The 21,390-nt window shown below is 39.7% G+C and overlaps 1 protein-coding gene across 1 annotated transcript; it reads left to right on the top strand.

The window, feature by feature from the left end:
* The first annotated feature begins 12,156 nt into the window (after positions 1–12,156).
* LOC138903136 (cell wall / vacuolar inhibitor of fructosidase 2-like) lies at positions 12,157–12,723 on the top strand. Its single transcript, XM_070191054.1, has one exon. It carries the CDS (start codon positions 12,157–12,159, stop codon positions 12,721–12,723), a length of 567 nt encoding a protein of 188 aa, XP_070047155.1.
* The last annotated feature ends 8,667 nt before the right edge of the window (positions 12,724–21,390 follow it).

The raw sequence follows: 21,390 nt of genomic DNA, 5'->3' as shown, positions 1-21,390 counted from the left end.
ACTCATAACTGCACGGATAACTCACGTGCCAACAGGATAACTCTTACACAGAAGGCAAGTACATGGGAGTACATGTAAATGCTCAATAACATCAGGATTCATCTTTTTAAACTGATATATGTGATTTATTTACGTGTATGCTTGTGCAAGTGTTCTATCACAATTCAAGTCAACAAGTAAGAGTAGAGACAATGAATAGCACATAAGCAACGATCACCAAAAAATGTACACGGTATAACTCACATAGGGTAAGCACACCGCTACACAAATAACATTAATAACAATACTCCCTAGGCAATCACAAGTCTTCACAAATCATTCTCCGACATAGCTCACCATGTCTTGCCACGTGCGCAATAATAAAGTAAATGCCCGACTTGTCTCACTGCATACGCACAATAATATCCCCACCTTATCTCTCCATATGCTCAAACCTACATATATAGCCCGCCTTGTCACGTCGCATGTGGAAATATCAATAATAACAACAGCATGGACACCTCACGTCTGAATATCCAGACAATCCTCACAACAATACCACGTATGACAAAATATAATGGCACAATAAAATGACTTTCACAACATGTGCCCATATACCACAACATTTCCTCAAATAGTTTCGATACCATAACCACCCATAGCTCTCAGCTCAACAATACTAAGTACAACAACAACAACTCCTAGTTATTTTTAGTTATTATATTATCAGCTCACTTTTAGCTTTCAGTTATTCTGTTTCCTTACATACTCGGTACATTATTTTGTACTAACGTCCCTTTTATCGGGGACGTTGTATTTCATGCATGCAGGTCCTGATAGACAGCTGGATAGACATTCCATTTGATAGAGTCAAACATTAACTTGGTTGGTAAGCTCCACCTCCTCGGGGTTACTAGGTCTAGACCTTGCAGTCCATTTTATATATACTGGTTTGATAGGTAGGTCGAGGCCCTGTCCCGACCATAATACACTTCAGCTATCTCTATAGGCTTGTAGATGAGTCCTGTATATTTTGTATATCAGTATGGTAGCCTTGCCAACCCTGTGTACATGTTAGTTTGGTATTACTGGTTGTGGACATTCATGGTCGCCTCGTCGGCCTTAATTTGTAAGGTAGGCCTTGTCGGCCTAAGTTGAGGGTTACCCCTCCAGAGTTCACAGTAATAGAGTATAATGCTCGGGCCAAATATGGTACCAGGTCCGGCCACACCTCCCCAAGTTTGGGGCATGACAAACACCAACCAAATAATACGTAATTCAGGGATTCATACCCTCAGAATCAAGTTTGAAGTTTTACTTACCTCAAACTATGTAATTCTCTACTCCAATAAGCCTTTGCCTCATAAATCAGTCTCTAAACGCCTCGAATCTAGCAATAAACAACCTGATACAATCAACACAAGCTATAGGAATCAATTCCATATGACAAAGCTAAGTTCTTTAACAAATCTCAAAGAGTTAACTCAAAAGGTCAATACTGGGCCCATATCTCGGAATCTGACAAAATTAACAAAATCCAAACACTCATTCAATCACGAGTCCAACCATACATAAATTACTCAATTCCGATCACAACTCGACCATCAAATCTTCAAATTAAAGCCTATGAAGTTTCTACAATTTTTCCTAAATTTGCCAACCCAAAACACTAATTAAATGATAAAAAACAATGATATATTCATGTATATTAATCAAATCCAAGTTAGAATCACTTACACCAATCAATTCCTTGAAAATGCCTCCAAGAATCGCCTCAATCCGAGCTCCCAAAGTCTAATTATGAAATTTTACTCTAACCCTCATTTTTGAAAACTTATATTCTTCCCAGGTGTTCCTCTTCGAGATCGCGGAAAGTCCTTCGCGAAGAACAAAAATCAAGTTTCCCTCAAAGTACTCTTCGCAAATGCGAACTGACAGTCACGAATGCGATATATAAACTCCCAGACCTACGCGATCGCGAACCTCTTCACGCGATCGCGAAGAACAAATCGCGTGAACTCTAGTCTCCTCCATTCTTCTTCGCGAACGCGACCTAACACATGCGTTCGCGTAGCACTGCTTTCCCAAGCTTCGCGATCGAAAACACCCTCTCACAAACGCATAACACAAATTTCCTAGCTGCCTACAACACTCTTCGCGATCACGATGCGATCCTCCACTCACGATCATGTATAAGGAAACCAGCAACAAAAACATCAGCAGTTCCTCCAAGTTAAAAATGCATCGAACATGATCCGAATCACACCCGAGGCCCCCGGGACCTCAACCAAACATCCCGACAAGTCCTAAAACACGATACGAACTTAGTATTGGCCTAAAATCGCATCAAACAACATCAAAAATATGAATTGTACCTCAATTCAAGCATAATGAAACTAATGAATTTTCAACTTATACAATCGATGCCGAAACCTATCAAATCAACTCCGATTGATCCCAAATTTTGCACAAAAGTCATAAATGACACACCGGCCCTATTCTAACTTCTAAAAGCAAAATATGAGCTCGTTAACCACAAAGTCAACTCTCGGCCAACTCAACTCTTCAAAATTCCATTTTTCCAACTTTTATCAATTCAAGCCAAAATCATCTATGGACGCCCAAATCAATATACATACACGCTCATGAGTCCAAAATCGCCATACGAAGCTATCAGAACCATCAAAACTCCATTCTGGAGCCATTTACTCAATAGTCAACATCCGGTCAACTCTTTTAACTTAGGATTTAAACCTTAGGACTAAGTGTCCCAACTAATTCCGAAACATCCTCAGAACCAAACCAACCATCCCGACAAGGCACATAATAATTAATTAGCACAAAATAAGCAATAAATAGGAAAATGGGGCTATAATACTCAAAACGACCAGCCGGGTCGTTACATCCTCCCCCTCTAAAACAAACGTTCGTCCTCGAACGGGTTTAGAATCATACCTTGAGTCTCAAATAAGCATGGATATCTGCTTCGCATCTCCCGCTTGGTCTCCCAAGTAACCTCCTCGACTGGCTGACCTCTCCACTATAACTTCACTAAAGTTATGTTCTTCAACCTCAACTTTTGAACCTGCCGATCCATAATGGCCATCGGCTCCACATCATAAGTCAAATTCCCATCTAACTGAACCGTGCTGAAGTCCAAAACATGAGACGGGTCGCTGCAGTACTTCCGGCGCGTGGAAACATGAAACACTAGATAAACACTCGATAGAATAGGTCGCAATGCAAGCTTGTAAGCCACCTCTCCAATCCTCTCAAGCACCTCAAAAGGCCCAATATACCGAGGGCTCAACTTGCCCTTCTTCCCGAACCTCATAACACCCTTCATGGGCGAAACTATGAGAAATACGTTCTCTCTTGCCATGTAAGCAATATCACGAACCTTCCGATTGGCATAGCTCTTATGTCTAGACTACGTCGTGCGAAGCCAATCCTGAATCAACTTAACCTTGTCCAAAGAATCCTGAACCAAGTTAGTACCCACTAGCCTAGCCTCACCGAGCTCAAACCAACCTACCGGAGACTGACACCGTCTCCCATATGGAGTAATCTGAAAGCTCGATTGGTAGTTGTTGTTATAGGCAAACTCTGCAAGCGGCAGAAACTGATCCCAAGAACCCCCGAAATCCATGACACAAGTGCGTAGCATATCCTCCAAGTGCGTAGCATATCCGTCTGAGGGTGGAATGTTGTACTCAACTCAACCCATGTGCCTAACTCTCGCTACACTGCTCTCCAAAAATGCGATGTAAATTGTGTGCCCCGATCTGAAATGATAGACACCGGCACACCGTGAAGGCAAACAATCTCGTGGATGTAGATCTAAGCCAACCACTCTGAAGAATAGGTAGTCCTAACTGGAATGAAATGCGCGGACTTGTTCAAATAATCCACAATCACCGAAATAGCATCAAACGTCCTTGAAGTCCATGGGAGCCCAACTACAAAGTCTATGGTGATACGCTCCCACTACCACTCCATCTCAAGCCTCTAAACCAATCCTCCCGGTCTCTGATGCTCGTACTTTACCTACTGACAATTTAGGCACCGAGATACAAACCCCACTATATCTTTCTTTATCCTCCTCAACCAATAGTTCTTCCTCAAGTCCTGATACATCTTTGCGGCACCCGGATGAATGGAATACCGCGAACTGTGGGCCACCTCAAGAATCAACTCACTTAGCCCATCCACATTGGGCACACAAATCCGAACCTACATCTGCAACACCCTGTCATCCCCAATGGTAACCTCCTTGGCATCACCGTGCTGAACCGTGTCCTTATGGACAAGCAAATGGGGGTCATCATACTGACGCTCTCTAATGCGATCATATAAGGAAGACCAAGAAACCACACAAGCTAGAACCCAACTAGGCTCCGAAACGTCTAACATTATGAACCGATTGGCCAAGGCCTGAACATCTTATGCAAGCGGTATCTCTCTTACCAAAATAAATGCAACGCTACCCATACTCACCGCATTTCTACTCAAGGCATCGGCCACAACACTGGCCTTCCCGGGATGATACAAAATGGTAACATCATAGTCCTTTAGAAGCTCCAACCATCTCCGCTGCCTCAAATTTAGATCCTTTTCTTTGAACATGTGCTGGAGACTCCAATGATCTGTAAATAGCTCACAAGACACATCGTAAAGATAATGCCTCCAAATCTTCAATGCATGAATGCTGACTGCCAACTCCAAGTCATGAACAGGGTAGTTTTTCTCATGGACTTTAACTGGCGTGAAGAATAAGCAATCACTCTACCCTCCTGCATCAAGACACACCTAATACCAATTCGAGAAGCGTCACAATACACTATCTAAGAACCCGACGCTGAAGGCAAAACTAGGACTAGAGTTGTGGTCAAGGTAGTACTGATATTTTGAAAGCTCTCCTCACACTCATCCGGCCACCTAAATAGAGCACCCTTTTGTGTCAACCTTGTCAAAGGTGCTGCAATGGATGAGAAACCCTCCACGAAGCGACGATAATATATGGCCAAGTCGAGAAAGCCCTGAATCTCAGTAGCTGAAGACGGTCTGGGCCAACTCTAAACTGCCTCTATCTTCTTTGGATCCACCTTAATCCTCACTAGACACAGCGTGCCCCAATAACGCCACCGAACTAAGCCAAAACTCACACTTGGAGAACTTGTCATAAAGCTTTTCCTCCCTCATCCTTTACAGTACAATCCTCAAATGATGTGCATTCTCCTCCTGGCTACGTGAGTACACCAGGATGTCATCAATAAATACCATGACAAACGAATCAAGATATGGCTGGAATATACTGTTCGTCAGATGCATGAATGTTGTTGGGGAGGTTGTCAGCCCAAAGGACATCACAAGGAACTCATAGTGACCATAGTGGGTCCTGAATGTTGTCTTCAAAATATACGAGTCCCGAATCTTCGACTGGTGAAACCTATACCTCAAATCAATCTTAGAGAACACCTTCGCTCCCTGAAGCTAGTCAAATAAATTATCAATGCGCAGCAAAGGATACTTGTTCTTAAATGTAACTTTGTTCAAATGCCTATAGTCGACGCACATCCATATAGTACCATCATTCTTCTTCACAAACAGAACTGGTGTATCCCAAGGTGACACACTAGGCCTAATGAACCCCTTATCAAGAAGTTCCTAAAGTTGCTCTTTCAATTCCTTCAACTCTACTGATGCCATGCGATACAGAGGAATAGAAATGGGTTGAGTGCTCAGCACCAAGTCAATACCAAAATCAATATCCATGTCGGGCGGCATGCCCCGCAGGTCTACAGGAAACATATCCAAAAAGTCTTGCACAACCGTAACAGAATCAATAGTAGGAGTATCAGCACCAGCGTCCCTCACAAAGGCCAAATATGATAGACACCCCTTCCCAACCATCCGTTGGGCCTTCAGATAAGAAATCACCCTGCTGGAAACATAATCTAGAGAACCTCTCCACTCGAATCTTGACAACCTCTGCATCACCAATGTCAGATTCTTAGCGTGACAATCCAGAATATCATGATATGGGGACAATCAATCCATACCCAAAATCACGTCAAAATAAACCATACTAAGCAATAAGAGATCAATTCTAGTCTCCAATCCCCCAATAGTTACCACACATGACCGATACACACGGTCCACAACAATAGTATCGCTCACTGGCGTAGATACATGAAAAGGTAAAACTAAGGACTCACGGGGCATATCTAAATAACGAGTAAAATAGGATGATATATAGGAATAAGTAGAACTAGGGTCAAATAATGTGGACGCATCTTTGTGACACATTGAAACAATACATGTGATCACTGTGTATGAAGCAACGGCCTCTGGCTTGGCAGGGATAGCATAGAATTGAGCCTGGCCACCACCTAATCGGCCTCCCTCTCCAGGGCGACTTCTAGCTGCATGAACACCAGCCCGATCTGGATGAGCGGGTGGTGAAGTAACTAGTCTAGAAGTCATAGCCTAACCCCTCTACTGAACTGGACCTCCCAAGAGATGGGGACAATACCTCCTCACATGTCTAAACTCCACACACTCATAGTAACTTTGATCCGTCAATGGTGGTGGGGACTGAATCGGACCCCGAAAACCAGAATAACTGCTAGAAGAACCTGGTATAGATGAACCCTAAACTAATGGAGCACGAGATGAACTCTGAGATGGGAGGGCAATGAGAGATGACTGACCCGGATGGGCACTATATGAACCATGGCTAGCTGATGTACCACGATGAACCGGATGAGCCATCTGAGCGGGCCTGTAAGGACGACTCATGTTGTAGTGGGACTAACCCCTGGAAGAAACACCGCTGAAACCACTCAAACCACGAGGCATGTTGGCCTCCCTCTCCTCATGCTCCTGACTACAGACCAGCTCTAGCTACCAAGAAATATCAACCACCTCGTCAAACCTAGAACCTGATACATTCTCTCAAGTCATAACAAAGCGTAGTCCATAGTTGAGGTCATCAATGAACCTTCTAATCCTTTCCCTCTCTGTGGGAACCAACCAATTCGTGTGAAGAGCCAACTCTGAAAATTTCATCTCGTACTGGGTCACGAGCATACCCTCCTAGCGTAGCTGCTCAAACTACCTACGCAACTCCTCCCTGCGGGTTGGTGGTACAAAGTTCTCCAAGAAGAGAACGGAGAACTCGTGCCATAAAAGTGTGCAACATCGACTAGATTGCTCCACTTATAGGCCTCCCACCATCTAAAAGCTTCCCCTGATAGTTGAAAAGTAGTAAATTAGACCCCACTAGTCTCCGAAATACCCGTCGTGTGAAGAATCTGATGGCACCTATCCAAGAAATCATAAGCATCCTCTGACTCAGCCCCACTAAATGATGAAGGCTTGAGCCTCCTGAATCTCTCTAGTCTCTTCTGCTACTCATCACTCATAATAGGACCCACCTGGATCTGAGCAATTTCAACTGGCTGGGCTGGTAGTACCCCCTGTATCTGAAGTCCCTGCACCACCTACTCTGGATTACAGCCTGAGAAGTGGTTGGTGCAGCCGGAACTGAAAATGCCTGAGCCAGGCTAGTGCAAATAGTCAATATCTGGGCCAGAGCCTCCTGAAAGCCTGGAATCACAATGGGCACAGTTGGTGCCTGAGTTGGTTCCACTGACTTAACCATATCTAGAATATGCTCCTAAGCTGGAGCAACTAGTGGGTCTACAGGTGATGCTCTAGCTTCTGTAAGAGCTACACCGCGGCCTCTACCGCGGTCCCGGCCTCTCGTGGCCCTAACTGGTGGTACTGGTAGCCGTCTGCCCGATCCGATAGTATGTGTCCTTACCATCTGTGAGAGAATATAATAACAGAAGTTTAGTTTCTGGAATCATCAAATTCGCACGATGAGAATACAAGAAAGTGAAGTTTTCCTAATGGTTCGACAGCTTCTCGAAGATAAGTACAGGCGTCTCTGTACCGATCTGCAAGACTCTAGTAAACCTGCTCATGACTTGTGAGACTTATGTAACCTAGGCTCTAACACCAACTTGTCACGACCCAAATCACATATGTCGTGATGGCGCCTATCGCAATACTAGGTAAACTGACAATCACAATAAATCATGCATCTTTAAATTTGGAAACATAGTACAATAAGCTCAAGAGTAAAATCTCATAAATACTGATAATAAAATATCGTGACTCAATACAATATCCCCCAAAAATCCGGGTGTCACTGAGTACATGTTCATCTAACTGACAACATAGCCTGACTGCCAAACACTATCTAGAAAGATAAAATAATACAAATAACTGGAAAAAGGAGAATCAAGGTTTGCGAATGCCAAGGTAGCTGCCTTAATAGTCTCCTAAGAGCTAAAGCTCCCAAGATAGCAACCGCCATGCTCCAAAGTACATGGATCTGCACACGAAGTGCAGAGTGTCATATGAGTACAATCGACCCAATGTACTAAATAAGTAACAAGACTAACCTTGGACTGAAAGCAGTGACGAGCTCATCCAATACAGTATGAATACCGATTTTCAAACAATACAGATATGACAGGAAATATGACAATAATATCTCAAAGAAACTCCTAATTTGTTGGTACACAGTATAGGAATGTAGACATGCTTTCAGGTTTAACAGTTAAGCTCAACACAGATAAAATATGTCAAGTATGACTGAAATAAGGAATGTTACATCTCTATATCTACATGTCACATGTGATGCATCACAATGAAAACCTCACGTACTCACACTCTCAGAATACTCAATCTGATTGTCTCAATTCTTGATCATCACACTTAGTCAATTAGCATTGTACGGTACCTGTGCTCACTGCTAGTATGTCAGACTCCGGAGGGGTGGATCCTGCCCAAGTGCTAATATAAAGCCAATGTGGCATGCTGTGGTGTGCAGCCTGATCCCATAATAATAAAGCCTAAAAGGCATGTTGCGGCGTGCAGCCCGATCCATATTATAATATATATATATATATATATATAAAGCCATAAGGCCTACTGCGGTGTGCAACCCGATCCACCAATCTCACGCACAATACGGTTCTCAGGCCCAAACTCAGTCATTAATCTCTCCAGTCTCTCGGGTTCACAAATCTCATGCCAATCAGCCCAAACAATGATATATAACATAACAATAAATAGTAACAGAGATTGAGATATGATATGCAAATGATGGATGAAACTGAGTGCAAAATTGCCATCTAAGCAAATAATTCAAAAGGAGAAATGACCCCAGTGGGTCTCAACTGGATAAGCATATAGCCTAACATTGTTTCTAACATGAATCACAACTCAATTTCACTAACACATGGAGAATATGTGGAACATAACAAGTTCATATGACTACACAACTCTACGGAATCGACCGAATCACAATTTCTACGGTGCACGCCCACATGCCTGTCACCTAGCATTTGCGTCACCTCAAGACCAACCACATAACTAGTAATTCAGGGATACATACTCTCAAAACCAAGTTTAGAAGTGTTACTTATCTCAAACCATGCAAATCTCTACTCCAATAAGCCCTTACCTTGCAAATCGGCTTCCAAACGCCTCGAATCTAGCCATAAACAACTCGATACAATCAACACAAGCTATAGGAATCAATTCCATATGACAAAGCTAAGTTCTTTAACAAAAGTCAAAAAGTCAACTCAAAAGGTCAACCCCAAGCCCACGTCTCGGAATCCGACAAAATTAACAAAATCCGAAAACTCATTCAACCACGAGCCTAATCATATAAAAATTACTCATTTCTTAATACAACTCGACCTTCAAATCGTCAAATTAAAGCCTATGAAGTTTCTACAATTTTTCCTAATTTTCCAACTCAAAACACTAATTAAATGATAAAAACAATGATAGATTCATGCATATTAACCAAATCCGAGTTAGAACCACTTACCCCAATCAATTCCTTGAAAATCCCTCCAAGAATCGCCTCAATCCGAGCTCCCAAAGTCTAATTATGAAATTTTACTCTAACCCTCATTTTTGAAAACTTATATTTTGCCCAAGTGTTCCTCTTCGCGATCGCGGAAAGTCCCCCGCAATCGCGAAGAAAGAAAATTAAGCTGCCCTCAAAGTACTCTTCGCTAACGCGAACCGACAGTCATGAACGCGATACACAGACTCCCAGACTTATGCGATCGTGAAGAACAAATTGCGTGAACTCCAGTCTCCTCCATTCTTCTTCGCAAACGCGACCTAACACACGTGTTCGCGTAGCACTACCTTCCCAAGCTTCGCGATCGCAACACCCTCTCGCAAACGCATAGCACAAATTCCCCAGCTGCCTACAATACTCTTCGCGATCGCGATCCTCCACTCGCGATTGTGTATAAGGAAAGCAGCCACATCAAAATCAGCAATTCCTCCAAGTTCAAAATGCACCGAACATAATCCGCATCACACCCGAGGCCCCTGGGACCTCAACCAAATATACCTATAAGTCCTAAAACATGATATGAACTTAGTCGAGGCCTCAAACAACGTCAAAAACATGAATCACATCCCAATTCAAGACTAATAAAACTAATGAATTTTCAACTTCCACAATCGATACCGAAACCTATCAAATTAACTCTGATTGACCTCAAATTTTGCACACAAGTCATAAATGACACAACGGACCTATTCCAACTTTCGAAACCAAAATTCGAGCCCGGTTACCACAAAGTCAATTCTCGGACAAACTTCTCAACTCTTCAATAAGTCAAAATCATCTACGGACCTCCAAATCAATATCCGAACACACTCTTAAGTCCAAAATCACCATAAAGAGTTATCGGATCGATCAAATCTCCATTACGGAGCCATTAACCCAATAGTCAATATTCGATCAACTCTTTCAACTTAGGCTTCCAACCTTGAGACTAAGTGTCCTAACTCATTCTGAAACATCCCCGTAACCAAACCGACCACCCCGGCAAGTCACAAAACAACAAGTGAGCACAAAATAAGCAATAACTGGAAGAATGGGGCTATAACACTCAAAATGACCGGTCAGGTCGTTACAGAATTAATGTGCTCCAGCTTTGGGAATCTAACAACGATAAAGTTGATGTCGAGCAATATATTTAGTTTAGAGTTTAATTCCTATACATTATTTCGTTTGTCCCAAAATACTAATTATGTTTCGCCTCTAAAGTCAACCCGATTAATCTTTGTAGTTAGATTGGATTTGATTAATTTAATATTTTAAAATTAAAATTCAGTTCAAACAAAAATACTAGTTTGCATTGTGAAAAATTAAAATTTTATGTTGTTAGTGATATAAATTAACTTAATAATTTCTAAATTTGGAAATAATTTTAAAATATATTTTGGAAATAATTTGGAAATATTTTTTTATGATCTTAGTGATATATAAATTATTTCAATATCCATAATTATTATACTGTTTTACTCAATATCAAATTCTAGAAATACTTTTAAAATGATAAATGATAATTAACAATTGCATAGAAGGAATACACAATTAAGTAATATTTATATAATATTTTAAAGTTTTAGTACGCACGTAACACGTATTCAATCTATGCTATATTAAAAGCATGAAAACCCTTAGCGAAATATCTCTCGTCATTTTTATCCCTTTTAAAAAATAGTTCACACTCGACAAAATAATCATTTGAATATTTTTCTAATATATAGGAATAGTCATTTAATTATTTTCATAATATTAAGGAACTTAATTATTTTTCTAATATTAAAAACCCTACAATCTATTAAAATATTATTATTAAATATTTTCTTATTTAAACCATGTATGAAGTCCGCGAAATGTCGTTTGCCTTTTTATCCTTTATAAATAGATTTCATATTGGATGAAATTTTAATTTAGTTATTATTCTAATATTTAGGAATATGAAATCAACTAAAATTTTGATTATTCCCCTAAATTAGTAGATAACACTACACACTTACTAGTAAAAGACGGGAAAGGGATAAAGATGATTCTTGCTTTAGAAAATTGCTTATGTGAAATTTCATCCACATTAAATAATGAAGGTTATTTATTTCTAGCATTTAATTCTTTTCCCAAGAAAAAGAAGAAGTAAAATCTGATTACCACAATCTCATTAGGGGAATACCAACATTAACGTGAATACTATATTCTATAAGAACAGTTCATCATAACATATAAAAAAATTTATAAAAAAAATGAATTACATAAGAACATCAATAGTGATTTTCTTTAACTTTCTATCTTTAGTGGCTGGTTCCTCTGGAGATTTGACAGAAGATGTTTGCAAAAAGTCTACAAACTACAAATTATGTGTCAGTTTTCTTAGAGCGAATCCTAGAAGTTCTTCTGCTGATAAGAAAGGTTTGGTGTGTATTATGATTCAATTGTCTTTAACCAAGGCTAAGAACATTTATAATCAAACTCTTATTATATTGAAGCAACCAATGGAGCCAATTCTCCAGCAATGCCTTCAAATTTGTCGGGATAATTATGATCTAGCTGTGTCACAAATTACAAGTTCAATTAAATATTTAGACGAGAATAACTTTGATATGGTGAATGATGGTATAAGTGGTGCCACAACTTTTTCTGTCACTTATAAAGAGTCTTTCACTGAATGGCATTCAGTTCGCAAGGATCCATTAAAAGCCAGGAGTGATGATTTTTTTCATTTTAATGATATAACATTGAGTTTGTTAGACAATTTTCAAATGATTGTAAAGTCGTTATCTTTAGCCGCACCCTATAAAACAATGGTATAGAAAAGTAAAACAAGCTCTTCCTTTTTGGGATATTGTTATTGATGTTTAATGGTTTATACTAAAGGTAAAAATAATTTTATGCTTAACCTAAAAGATTAAGGCAGTAAAATAAAATTCACTATTTACAATAAATTGTTAAAAAATTATCCCACTATTTTATCGTTTGATCCTCATGAAATAAGTCAATTTTGGGCTCTTGAGCACATCCATTTTTCTAATGTTTTCGGATATTTCTAACCAATAGTGTCACGATCCAAATTCACCTATAGATCGTGATGGCGCCCAACATTCCAGCTAGGAAAGCCAACTAATGATTTAAACATATATTCAATTCTTTAAAAATTATCCAAGTAATCAAACTCTTCGAAATTTCAAAAAATTAAGAAAGATATAAGAAATTAAGATAAATTAATACCCAAGTAAAATAATTAAATCCACTAATTCTACTAGTGTGTGCCAGGACCTGGTGTCACAAGTGTATGAACAGTTAGATGATTATACAAAATTCTAAATACTGTCAGAAATAAAATAGACAGAATACAAATACAAGAAGAGACACTAGTTGCTGCAGAACGGCTCAGAAAGGCAGCTCACTACTAAGCCTCTGAATAATGTGGGTGCGCGCCGATAGGTCCTCCGATAGTACCTGTCTCAGGTCATAAGTACGTAAACAACGTATACCCAGTAAGTATCAAGCTTAATCTCGAAGAAGTAGTGACGAGAGGTCGACTTTGACACTCACTATAGGTCAATAATATTACAATAGAATATATTGAATTAACGGAAAAGGGTCATATATGCCAGTGAACTATGCGAATTAGGACAAATATACCCGTCGTTAATAGTTTGGCACAAATATGCCCAATCCGTCCAATACTTGCTCATTCATGCCCTTAGTTTAACGGAACCATTATTTTGTCTTCTTAAATAATTAATAACCAGACCCAACCAAAATCTGCTGACCCGATTCATTAGGACTTGACCCACCCTTATTTGAGAGATATTTTTTGATATATTATTTTTGTTTGATTGAGAAATTGTGTGATAATCATATTTATTTATTTGAGTAATTTGATAATCAATTTCTTTTTTGTTATACATTATTTCTGGAAGTAATCCTACTAAAAGTAGTAATTGATATTTATTTATTATTTTAATAATATAATATTCGAATTAGTTTGACACTCACTATGGGTCAATAATATTACAATAGAATATATTGAATTAAACATGATTCTTAGGTGAACAACAATAATTTTTTTTAACAAGCAGAAATAATTAATTCTTTAAAATTCAATAATTTTTAATTTATCAATTAGCTTCACAAGCTGCAATTAAAATATCAAGGGATCGTGAAATTATTATTATTAGGCATGATTTCTGTCGAGGTCGTACGGCCCGATCCAGAGTATCGTGTATACTACCGAGAGACGTGCGGCACTATCTATAGATGCATCTATACTGCCGAGGCATTCGGCCCGCTCTACAAGAAAGGAGGACATTTTCTTATAAACCTCCGGAATGAGAAGTTATTAATAATATTAACACATAAGATATTCAATTTCTGTTAACAATTAAATAATTTACACTAAATTCAAGTATATGAAGTTTCGATCTTTTACTATTTCCTCTAACAATTTACAATATAATTTTAGTAATTTAATTAAATAAAAGATGCAATTATCACAAGAAATTCATGGCTTGAGTCCTAAACTACCGGGACATAGCAAAATTAGTAGCTACGTACGGACTCTCGTCACCTTGTGCGTATATAGCCCCCCACAATTAGCAACAATTATTAATTTAAATCACCTATGTGGGTAAATTTCTTCTTACAAGGTTAGAAAAGAGACTTACCTTGTCTCAAGCCCACTTCCAATCACGATGTCGCGTAAAAATCCCAATTCGGTGACGAAAAATCCGAAACTATCCAATTGTTATATAAAATAATTAATATATGCTTAATAATTGAAAATTAGACTATTAAATTAATTACCCAACCCAAAATGGTAAAATTCTTAAAATTCACCCCGGGCCCACGTGCTCGGATTCCGAAAATATTCAGAGGAAATCGTTACCCATAACCTCAAGAACTCAAATATACAATTTTCATCCAACTCCATAGCCATTTTCGTGGTTAAAATCTTATTTTTATACAAATCTAGATTTTTCCTCTAACCCTTGATTTCCACCATTTACAGGTTATAATCTACTCATAATCTATGTATTTAACTCAAAGTGTAAAGAATAAACTTACCTTCAAGTTGCTAGTTGAAATCCCCTCTCAAAAAGCTCCAAAATCACCAAAACAATGGAGGACATACGGACTAAAAACGACTGAGACTCGTCCCTTTTTAACATTCTGTCCAACAACCTTTTTTGCACCTGCGAACAAAGTGGTCGATTCTGCGCAACCGCAGGTGCACCCAAACCTTCACACTTGCGCATGTTTCCGCTTTTACGCTCCTTGCTTCGCACCTACGCGGTCGCAAGTGCGCCCAAAAATCCCGCTTCTGCGGCTTGTGCCAGCCTCTCCTTTTTCTCGCATCTGCGGCTTGGGGATCGTTTCTGCGAGCTGGCACCTACGGCTACCCGAGTGCAGGTGCGATTGCAGCAGAAGCTGGAAGCTTCAGCTGTTGCTCCAACTTCCAAAATTGGTCCGAGCCTCGTCCGATTAACACCCGAGGCCTCCGGGGCCCCACTCAAACATACCAACAAGTTTGAAATCATAAAAAGGACTCGCTCGCACCCTCAAAATGTGTAAAACAATATCAATACTAAGAATCATACCTCAAACCAAATTGATTCAACTTAGAAATTTTAAATTCTTCAAACTTACTCCAAATGCACCGAAATATACTTATACTACTCATAATGATACCAAATTTTGCGTGCAAGTCTTAAATCACCATACAAAGCTATTCTCGGGCTCGGAATTCCAAACGGACTTCAATTATCCAAAACCTACTCCAAACCAAATTTAAAGAACATTAAACATTCAAATAGTTAATTTTCACTATTAAGCGCTGAAACGCTTCTGGGTTGTCCAAAACCCAATTCGAATATACACCCAAGTCCAAAATCATCATGCGAACCTATTGGAACCGTCAAATCTCGATTTCGGGGTCGTTTTCTCAAAATATTGATCGAAGTCAAACTTGGGCCTTTAAAGCCAAACTAAGGAACCAAGTGTTCCGATTTCAACCCTAACACTTCCAAATCCCGAACCAACCATCCCCTCAAGTTATAAATTAATATAAGCACATACATGGAGTCTTATTTAGGGGTACGAGGTTCTAAAAGTTAAAATGACCGGTTGAGTCATTACAAATAGGCTACGCAAAAACATCCATCCTTTGATGTCGCAAGTTTGAACGTTCGACTGTATTTGCATGCAGTTTAAGCTAAAAATGATGAAATGAAGAATACAGTCAAATCTGGTCAAATCTTTGGCAAAAATACAACAAACAATGTATTTAAAAAGGAAGAATAAAATCCAACCCGGTTGGATCTCCGATGAAATATAAAATACCACTATATTTATACTAAAAATGAAAAATACATTCAAATCCTTTTAAAAAGATACTGTATTTACACTAAAATGAAGAATACAGTCAAATCTTCGACGAGAATGCAAAATACAATGTATTTAAAAATGGAGAAAACAATCAAATCCCGTCAGATCTCCGGCAAAAATATAAAATACACTATAAATTTCTGACGAAATACAAAATACATTATATTTATACAATAATTTTTCGGCGTGAAAGGCAGTAGAGGAGAAAGAGGCGACTCCTTTTTCTGGCGTGAAAAGAATAGGTGGCAGAATAAGTTTCCGGCCAAACTAATACACTCATGTGTGAGATATAAAGAGGGAGAAGAAGCCATAAATTCCGGCGTATCCGTCAGATCCAGATCTGGTGACATGTAATGACCCGACCGATCATTTTGAGTGTTGTAGCCCCATTCCCCCATTTGTTTCTTATTCTAAGCCCAATTGTCTCTATGTGACTTGCCAAGGTAGTTGGTTTGGTTCCGGGGATGTTCCGGAATGAGTTGAGACACTTAGTCTCAAGGTTGGAAGCTTAAGTTGAAAAGGTTGACCAGATATAGTCTTATGTGTAAATGGCTCTGGAATGGAGTTTTGATGGTCCAGATAGCTCCGTTGGCTGATTTTGGACGTAGGAATGTATCCGGATAGTGATTTGGAGGTCCGTAGTTGATTTATGCTTGAAATGGTGAAAGTAGAAAATTAGAAGTTTTGAAAATTGAGGAATTTGACTAAGAGTTTACTTTGTGGTTACCGGGGTCGGATTTTAGTTCCGGGTGTTGGAGTAGGTCTGTTGTGTCATTTATGACTTGTGTGCAAAATTTGAGGTTAATCGGACTTGATTTGATAGGTTTCGACATCGATTGTGGAAATTGGAATTTCTTAGTTTTTGTTAGGCTTGAATTGAGGTGTGATTCGTGTTTTTGATGTTGTTTGATGTGATTTGAGCCATCGACTAAGTTCCTATCGTATTTTAGGGCTTGTTGGTATAATTGGTTGAGGTCCCGGAGGCCTCAGGTGGATTTTGGAAGGTTAGCGAATCGAAATTTGGACTTGAGAAATAGTTGATAGATGCTGGACTAGTGTGATCGCACTTGCGAGGGTCATGGTCGCGGGTGCGTGGATGGCATCGCAGAAGCGAGTTTGACTGGGCTGCTGATGGGTCGCATGTGCGAGGGAAATGTGGCTCCGTAAAAGCGGAGGGTGAGCTGGAAATGGTAGTTCGCAGAAGCAACCCTTGTTGCGCAGGAGCGAGCTCGCAGATGAGGGATTGGGAGCCGCAGAGGCGATGGAGCAGAGTTTAAGAGAGTTCCGCAGATGTAGAGACTTGACCGCAAAAGCGGTAACGCAGGAGCGAAGAAGGTGCGAAAAGCACCGAGCGGAATATAGGTCGAAGGGCTTTCGTGATTTTTATCATTTTGGACTTTGCAAACTTGGATTAAGGCGACTTTTGAGAGGGATTTCAAAGGGTTTCTTGAGGTAAGTCACTTCTGATCATTTTTATTCAATAATATTGTTTCTCTATTGAATTTACCACCTAGTTTGTATGTTGTATAGGTGAAATTTTGGGAGTTTGAGGCTAGGGATTTAGAGAGTTAAATTTGCGAATTTGAGTGATGATTTGGTGTCGGAATTTGGTAAATTTTATATGGTTGGACTCGTGGTTGAATGGGCTTCCAGATTTTGTAACTTTTGTTTCGGATTCTGAGACGAGGGCCCTGGGGTTGACTTTTGAATTGACTTTTTGACTTTTGATCAAGAACTTAGATTTATCATATGGAATTGATTCCTTTAGCTCGTGTTGATTGTATCGAATTGTTTGTGGATAGATTCGAGGCATTCAGAGGCCGATTCGCGAGGCATGGGCTTATTAGAGTAGAGATTTGCACGGTTTGAGGTAATTAACACTTCTAAACTTGGTTCTGAGGGTATGAAACTCCGAATTACGTGTTATGTGATCGGTGTTGAGATGACGCACATGCTAGGTGGCAGGCGTATGGGCGTGCACCGTAAAAATTGTGACTTGGTCGATTCCGTGAAACCGTATAGTTGAATAATCTTGTCATTATCCGTATATTCTCCATGTGTTAGAGAAATTGAGTTGAAAGTCATGTTAAAAATCATGCTTAGGCTACATGTTGGTACTGTTAGGACCCATAAAGGTCGTGTTGCATGTTGAATTATTTACTTAATTTGTAATTATGTACTCAGTCATAGCTATTAATTGCATCATATCTCAGTCTTTGTTGCCATTTATTGATATATTATATTATATTATTTGGGCGGATTATCATGATTCTTGTAAGCAAGAGAGACTGAAGAGATGGATGACTGAGTGAGGTCGAGGGCCTGATTGTGAGGATATTTATGGGATCGGGCTGCACGTCGCAAAAGGCTTTATTGATTCATGCCATGATTGGATTATTATAGCATTTGGGGTCATTCCGAGTAGTTTATGTATATTTCGGCGCGTTGGGAGTAAGTTAGAAGAACTTGAAGTTCATGTTCTTCATTCAATTTGGTTAGGGTATGATTCTTAATTTCGTTGTTGTTTTATGCATTTTGAGGGTGCGAGCGAGACCGTTTTATAATTTCAAACTTGTTGGTACGTTTGGACGGGGCCTCGGAGGCCCCGGATGCCATTCGGACGGTGCGCGAATTGAGTTTGGAACTCAAGAGGCTACTGGTGCACCAGTTCTGGTGTGCACGTACCTGCAAGCTTTGGGCAGCAGGTGCGAGCCCGCAGTCACAAGGATTGCGTGTAGAAGTGGTTCTGGAGCATTTCGCCAGGGACCACAAATGTGGATTTTTGTGCACACCCACGAACGCGCAGGTGCGATGAGGAAGGACGCAGGAGCGGACCCAGCCGCAGAAGCGGCACACTTGCTGTAGAAGCGGGATTTCAGAAGCGGGATCCCGTCCGTAGAAGCGAAACCAGCCTGCCTTATGCTCTTCCGTAGAAGAGGACCTTTGTCCGCAGAAGCGATGCCGCAGATGTGGCCCAGCGACCGCAGAAGCAATAATCACTGGAGGCGGACCCCAATTTAATGCGGGACTTAGCCATTTTGAGCTAGTTTATTTCATTGTTTGGGCGATTCTTGGAGCTCTTAGAGAAGGAATTTCACCTAGCACTTTGAGGGAAGTAATTGCTACACAATGTGAGTTAAATACATAGTTTGTGGGTAGATTATAACATGTAAAATAGTAAAAATTATGGGTTTAGGTAAAAATCTAGGTTTTTGATAAAAATAGGATTTAACCACGAAAATGGTTATGGAATTTAATGAAGATCATATATTTGAGCTCATGAGGTTATGGTAACAACATTCTTCAAAATATTTCCGGAATTCGGGCACGTGGTCCCGGGGTGAATTTTAGGAATCCTACATATGGGGTTGGATAATCACTTTAATAGATAGAATATGAACTTTTGAACATGTATTGATCATTTTATATAACATTTGAATAGTTTCGAGTCATTTGGCATCGAATTGAGGGTTTGAGCACAATCTTGGACCGGAAAGTAGGCTTTGAAACGAGGTAAGTCTCTTTTCTAACCTTGTAAGAGGGAATTAACCTCATAGGTGAATTGATTATTATGTGCTCCAAATTGTGGGGGCTATGTACGCACGAGGTGACGAGAGTCCATACGTAGCTACTGATTATACTATTGTCCGGTAGTCTAGGACTCATACCATGCTATATTTATGATGCTGCACCCTACTTGTTAACTTAATTGCTTGAATCATGTTGGAACTTGATAGAGGAAGTGGTAGAAGGCTAAATTTCACTTACTTAAATTCTTGAACGGGCCACTTGACCGTTATTGAGGATTGGTGTTTCTTTAAATAATTTTCTCTTAATAAATCTTGAATTGACTGTTATACAGTATTTTCTCTTTTCGTGGAGCGGGCCGAGCGCCTCGGTAGAAGATAGATGCATCTATGGTTTGTGACGTTTGACCCTCGTCAGTGTACAATTTAAATATTTTTATGTTGGATTGGTTCGTACGACCTCGGCATAAATTGCTCATGATAAACCTTTGGAATTGATTATAATTGATATTGTTTCGTGGACCTGAGAAATAAATTGTTAAATGATGGAAATAAACTTGGGATATACTATGAGCGAAAGGATTGTTTATTTTTCCTGTTATTGAGTTTCAGATATATTTTCTGTAATCCATGCTTAGTTATTGTTTAACATTTTATTGTTAGGCCATAGTAAGTGTCAAAATCGACCCCTCGTCACTACTTATTCGAAGTTAGACTAGGTACTTACTAGGTACATGTTGTTTATGTACTCACGCTATACTTTTGTACTTAATGTGCAAGATCTGAGGCAGGTGCATCTAGATATCAGTCTGGAGCTCATACTTGATCGCTCCTATGAGACTACACCGTGAGCTGCCTTCCGAGCCGTTCAGCAGCAGTCGAAGTCTTTTCTTTTGCTTGTATTTTCTGTCTACCTCATTTCAGATAGTAGCATAGAATTCTTTTGTATATTCTACTAGTTGCTCGTACACTTGTGACACCAGGTCTTGGTGGCTTAAGCTAGTAGACACGTGATGATTCATTTTTGGGGTCATCTTACTTATCTCACTACTTTAAAAATCTTGATTTCTCATTTTTATTAAATGCTTACTTTGCAAATTATGCACAAAAAAATTATCAACTATTTCAAATCTTTAAAAGAAAGGATCACAGAGTTAGTTCACTGTCGGCTTGCCTAGTGATAACGTTGGGCGCTATCACAGCCCATAGGAGAAATTGGGTCGTGATAGAGCGAGTGTCGAGCGATTGAGAGGATAGAGTGGCTATGAGGATGGAGTGACTGTGGGGAATGAGTGACTTTGAGGAATGAGTGACTGTGAGGATGGAGTGAATGGGAAGACAGAGTGATTGATACTATGAGAGTATGCATATGATTTCATCATTGTTTTGTGCTATAGTTGGCATACATAACTGACGATATCGAGATGTATTATTTCTCATTTCAGTCACACTTGACATACCTTATCTCTTTGAACTTTAACTATTGAACTTGAAAGCATGCCTACATTTCTGTACGGTATTTCTATAATTAGATTGTACATGTGAAGCTCGTCGCTGCTTTCA

Source organism: Nicotiana tomentosiformis, chromosome 12 (genome assembly GCF_000390325.3).
Source record: "Nicotiana tomentosiformis chromosome 12, ASM39032v3, whole genome shotgun sequence".
Lineage (NCBI taxonomy): Eukaryota > Viridiplantae > Streptophyta > Magnoliopsida > Solanales > Solanaceae > Nicotiana > Nicotiana tomentosiformis.
This window is presented reverse-complemented; position numbering and strand designations above follow the sequence as displayed.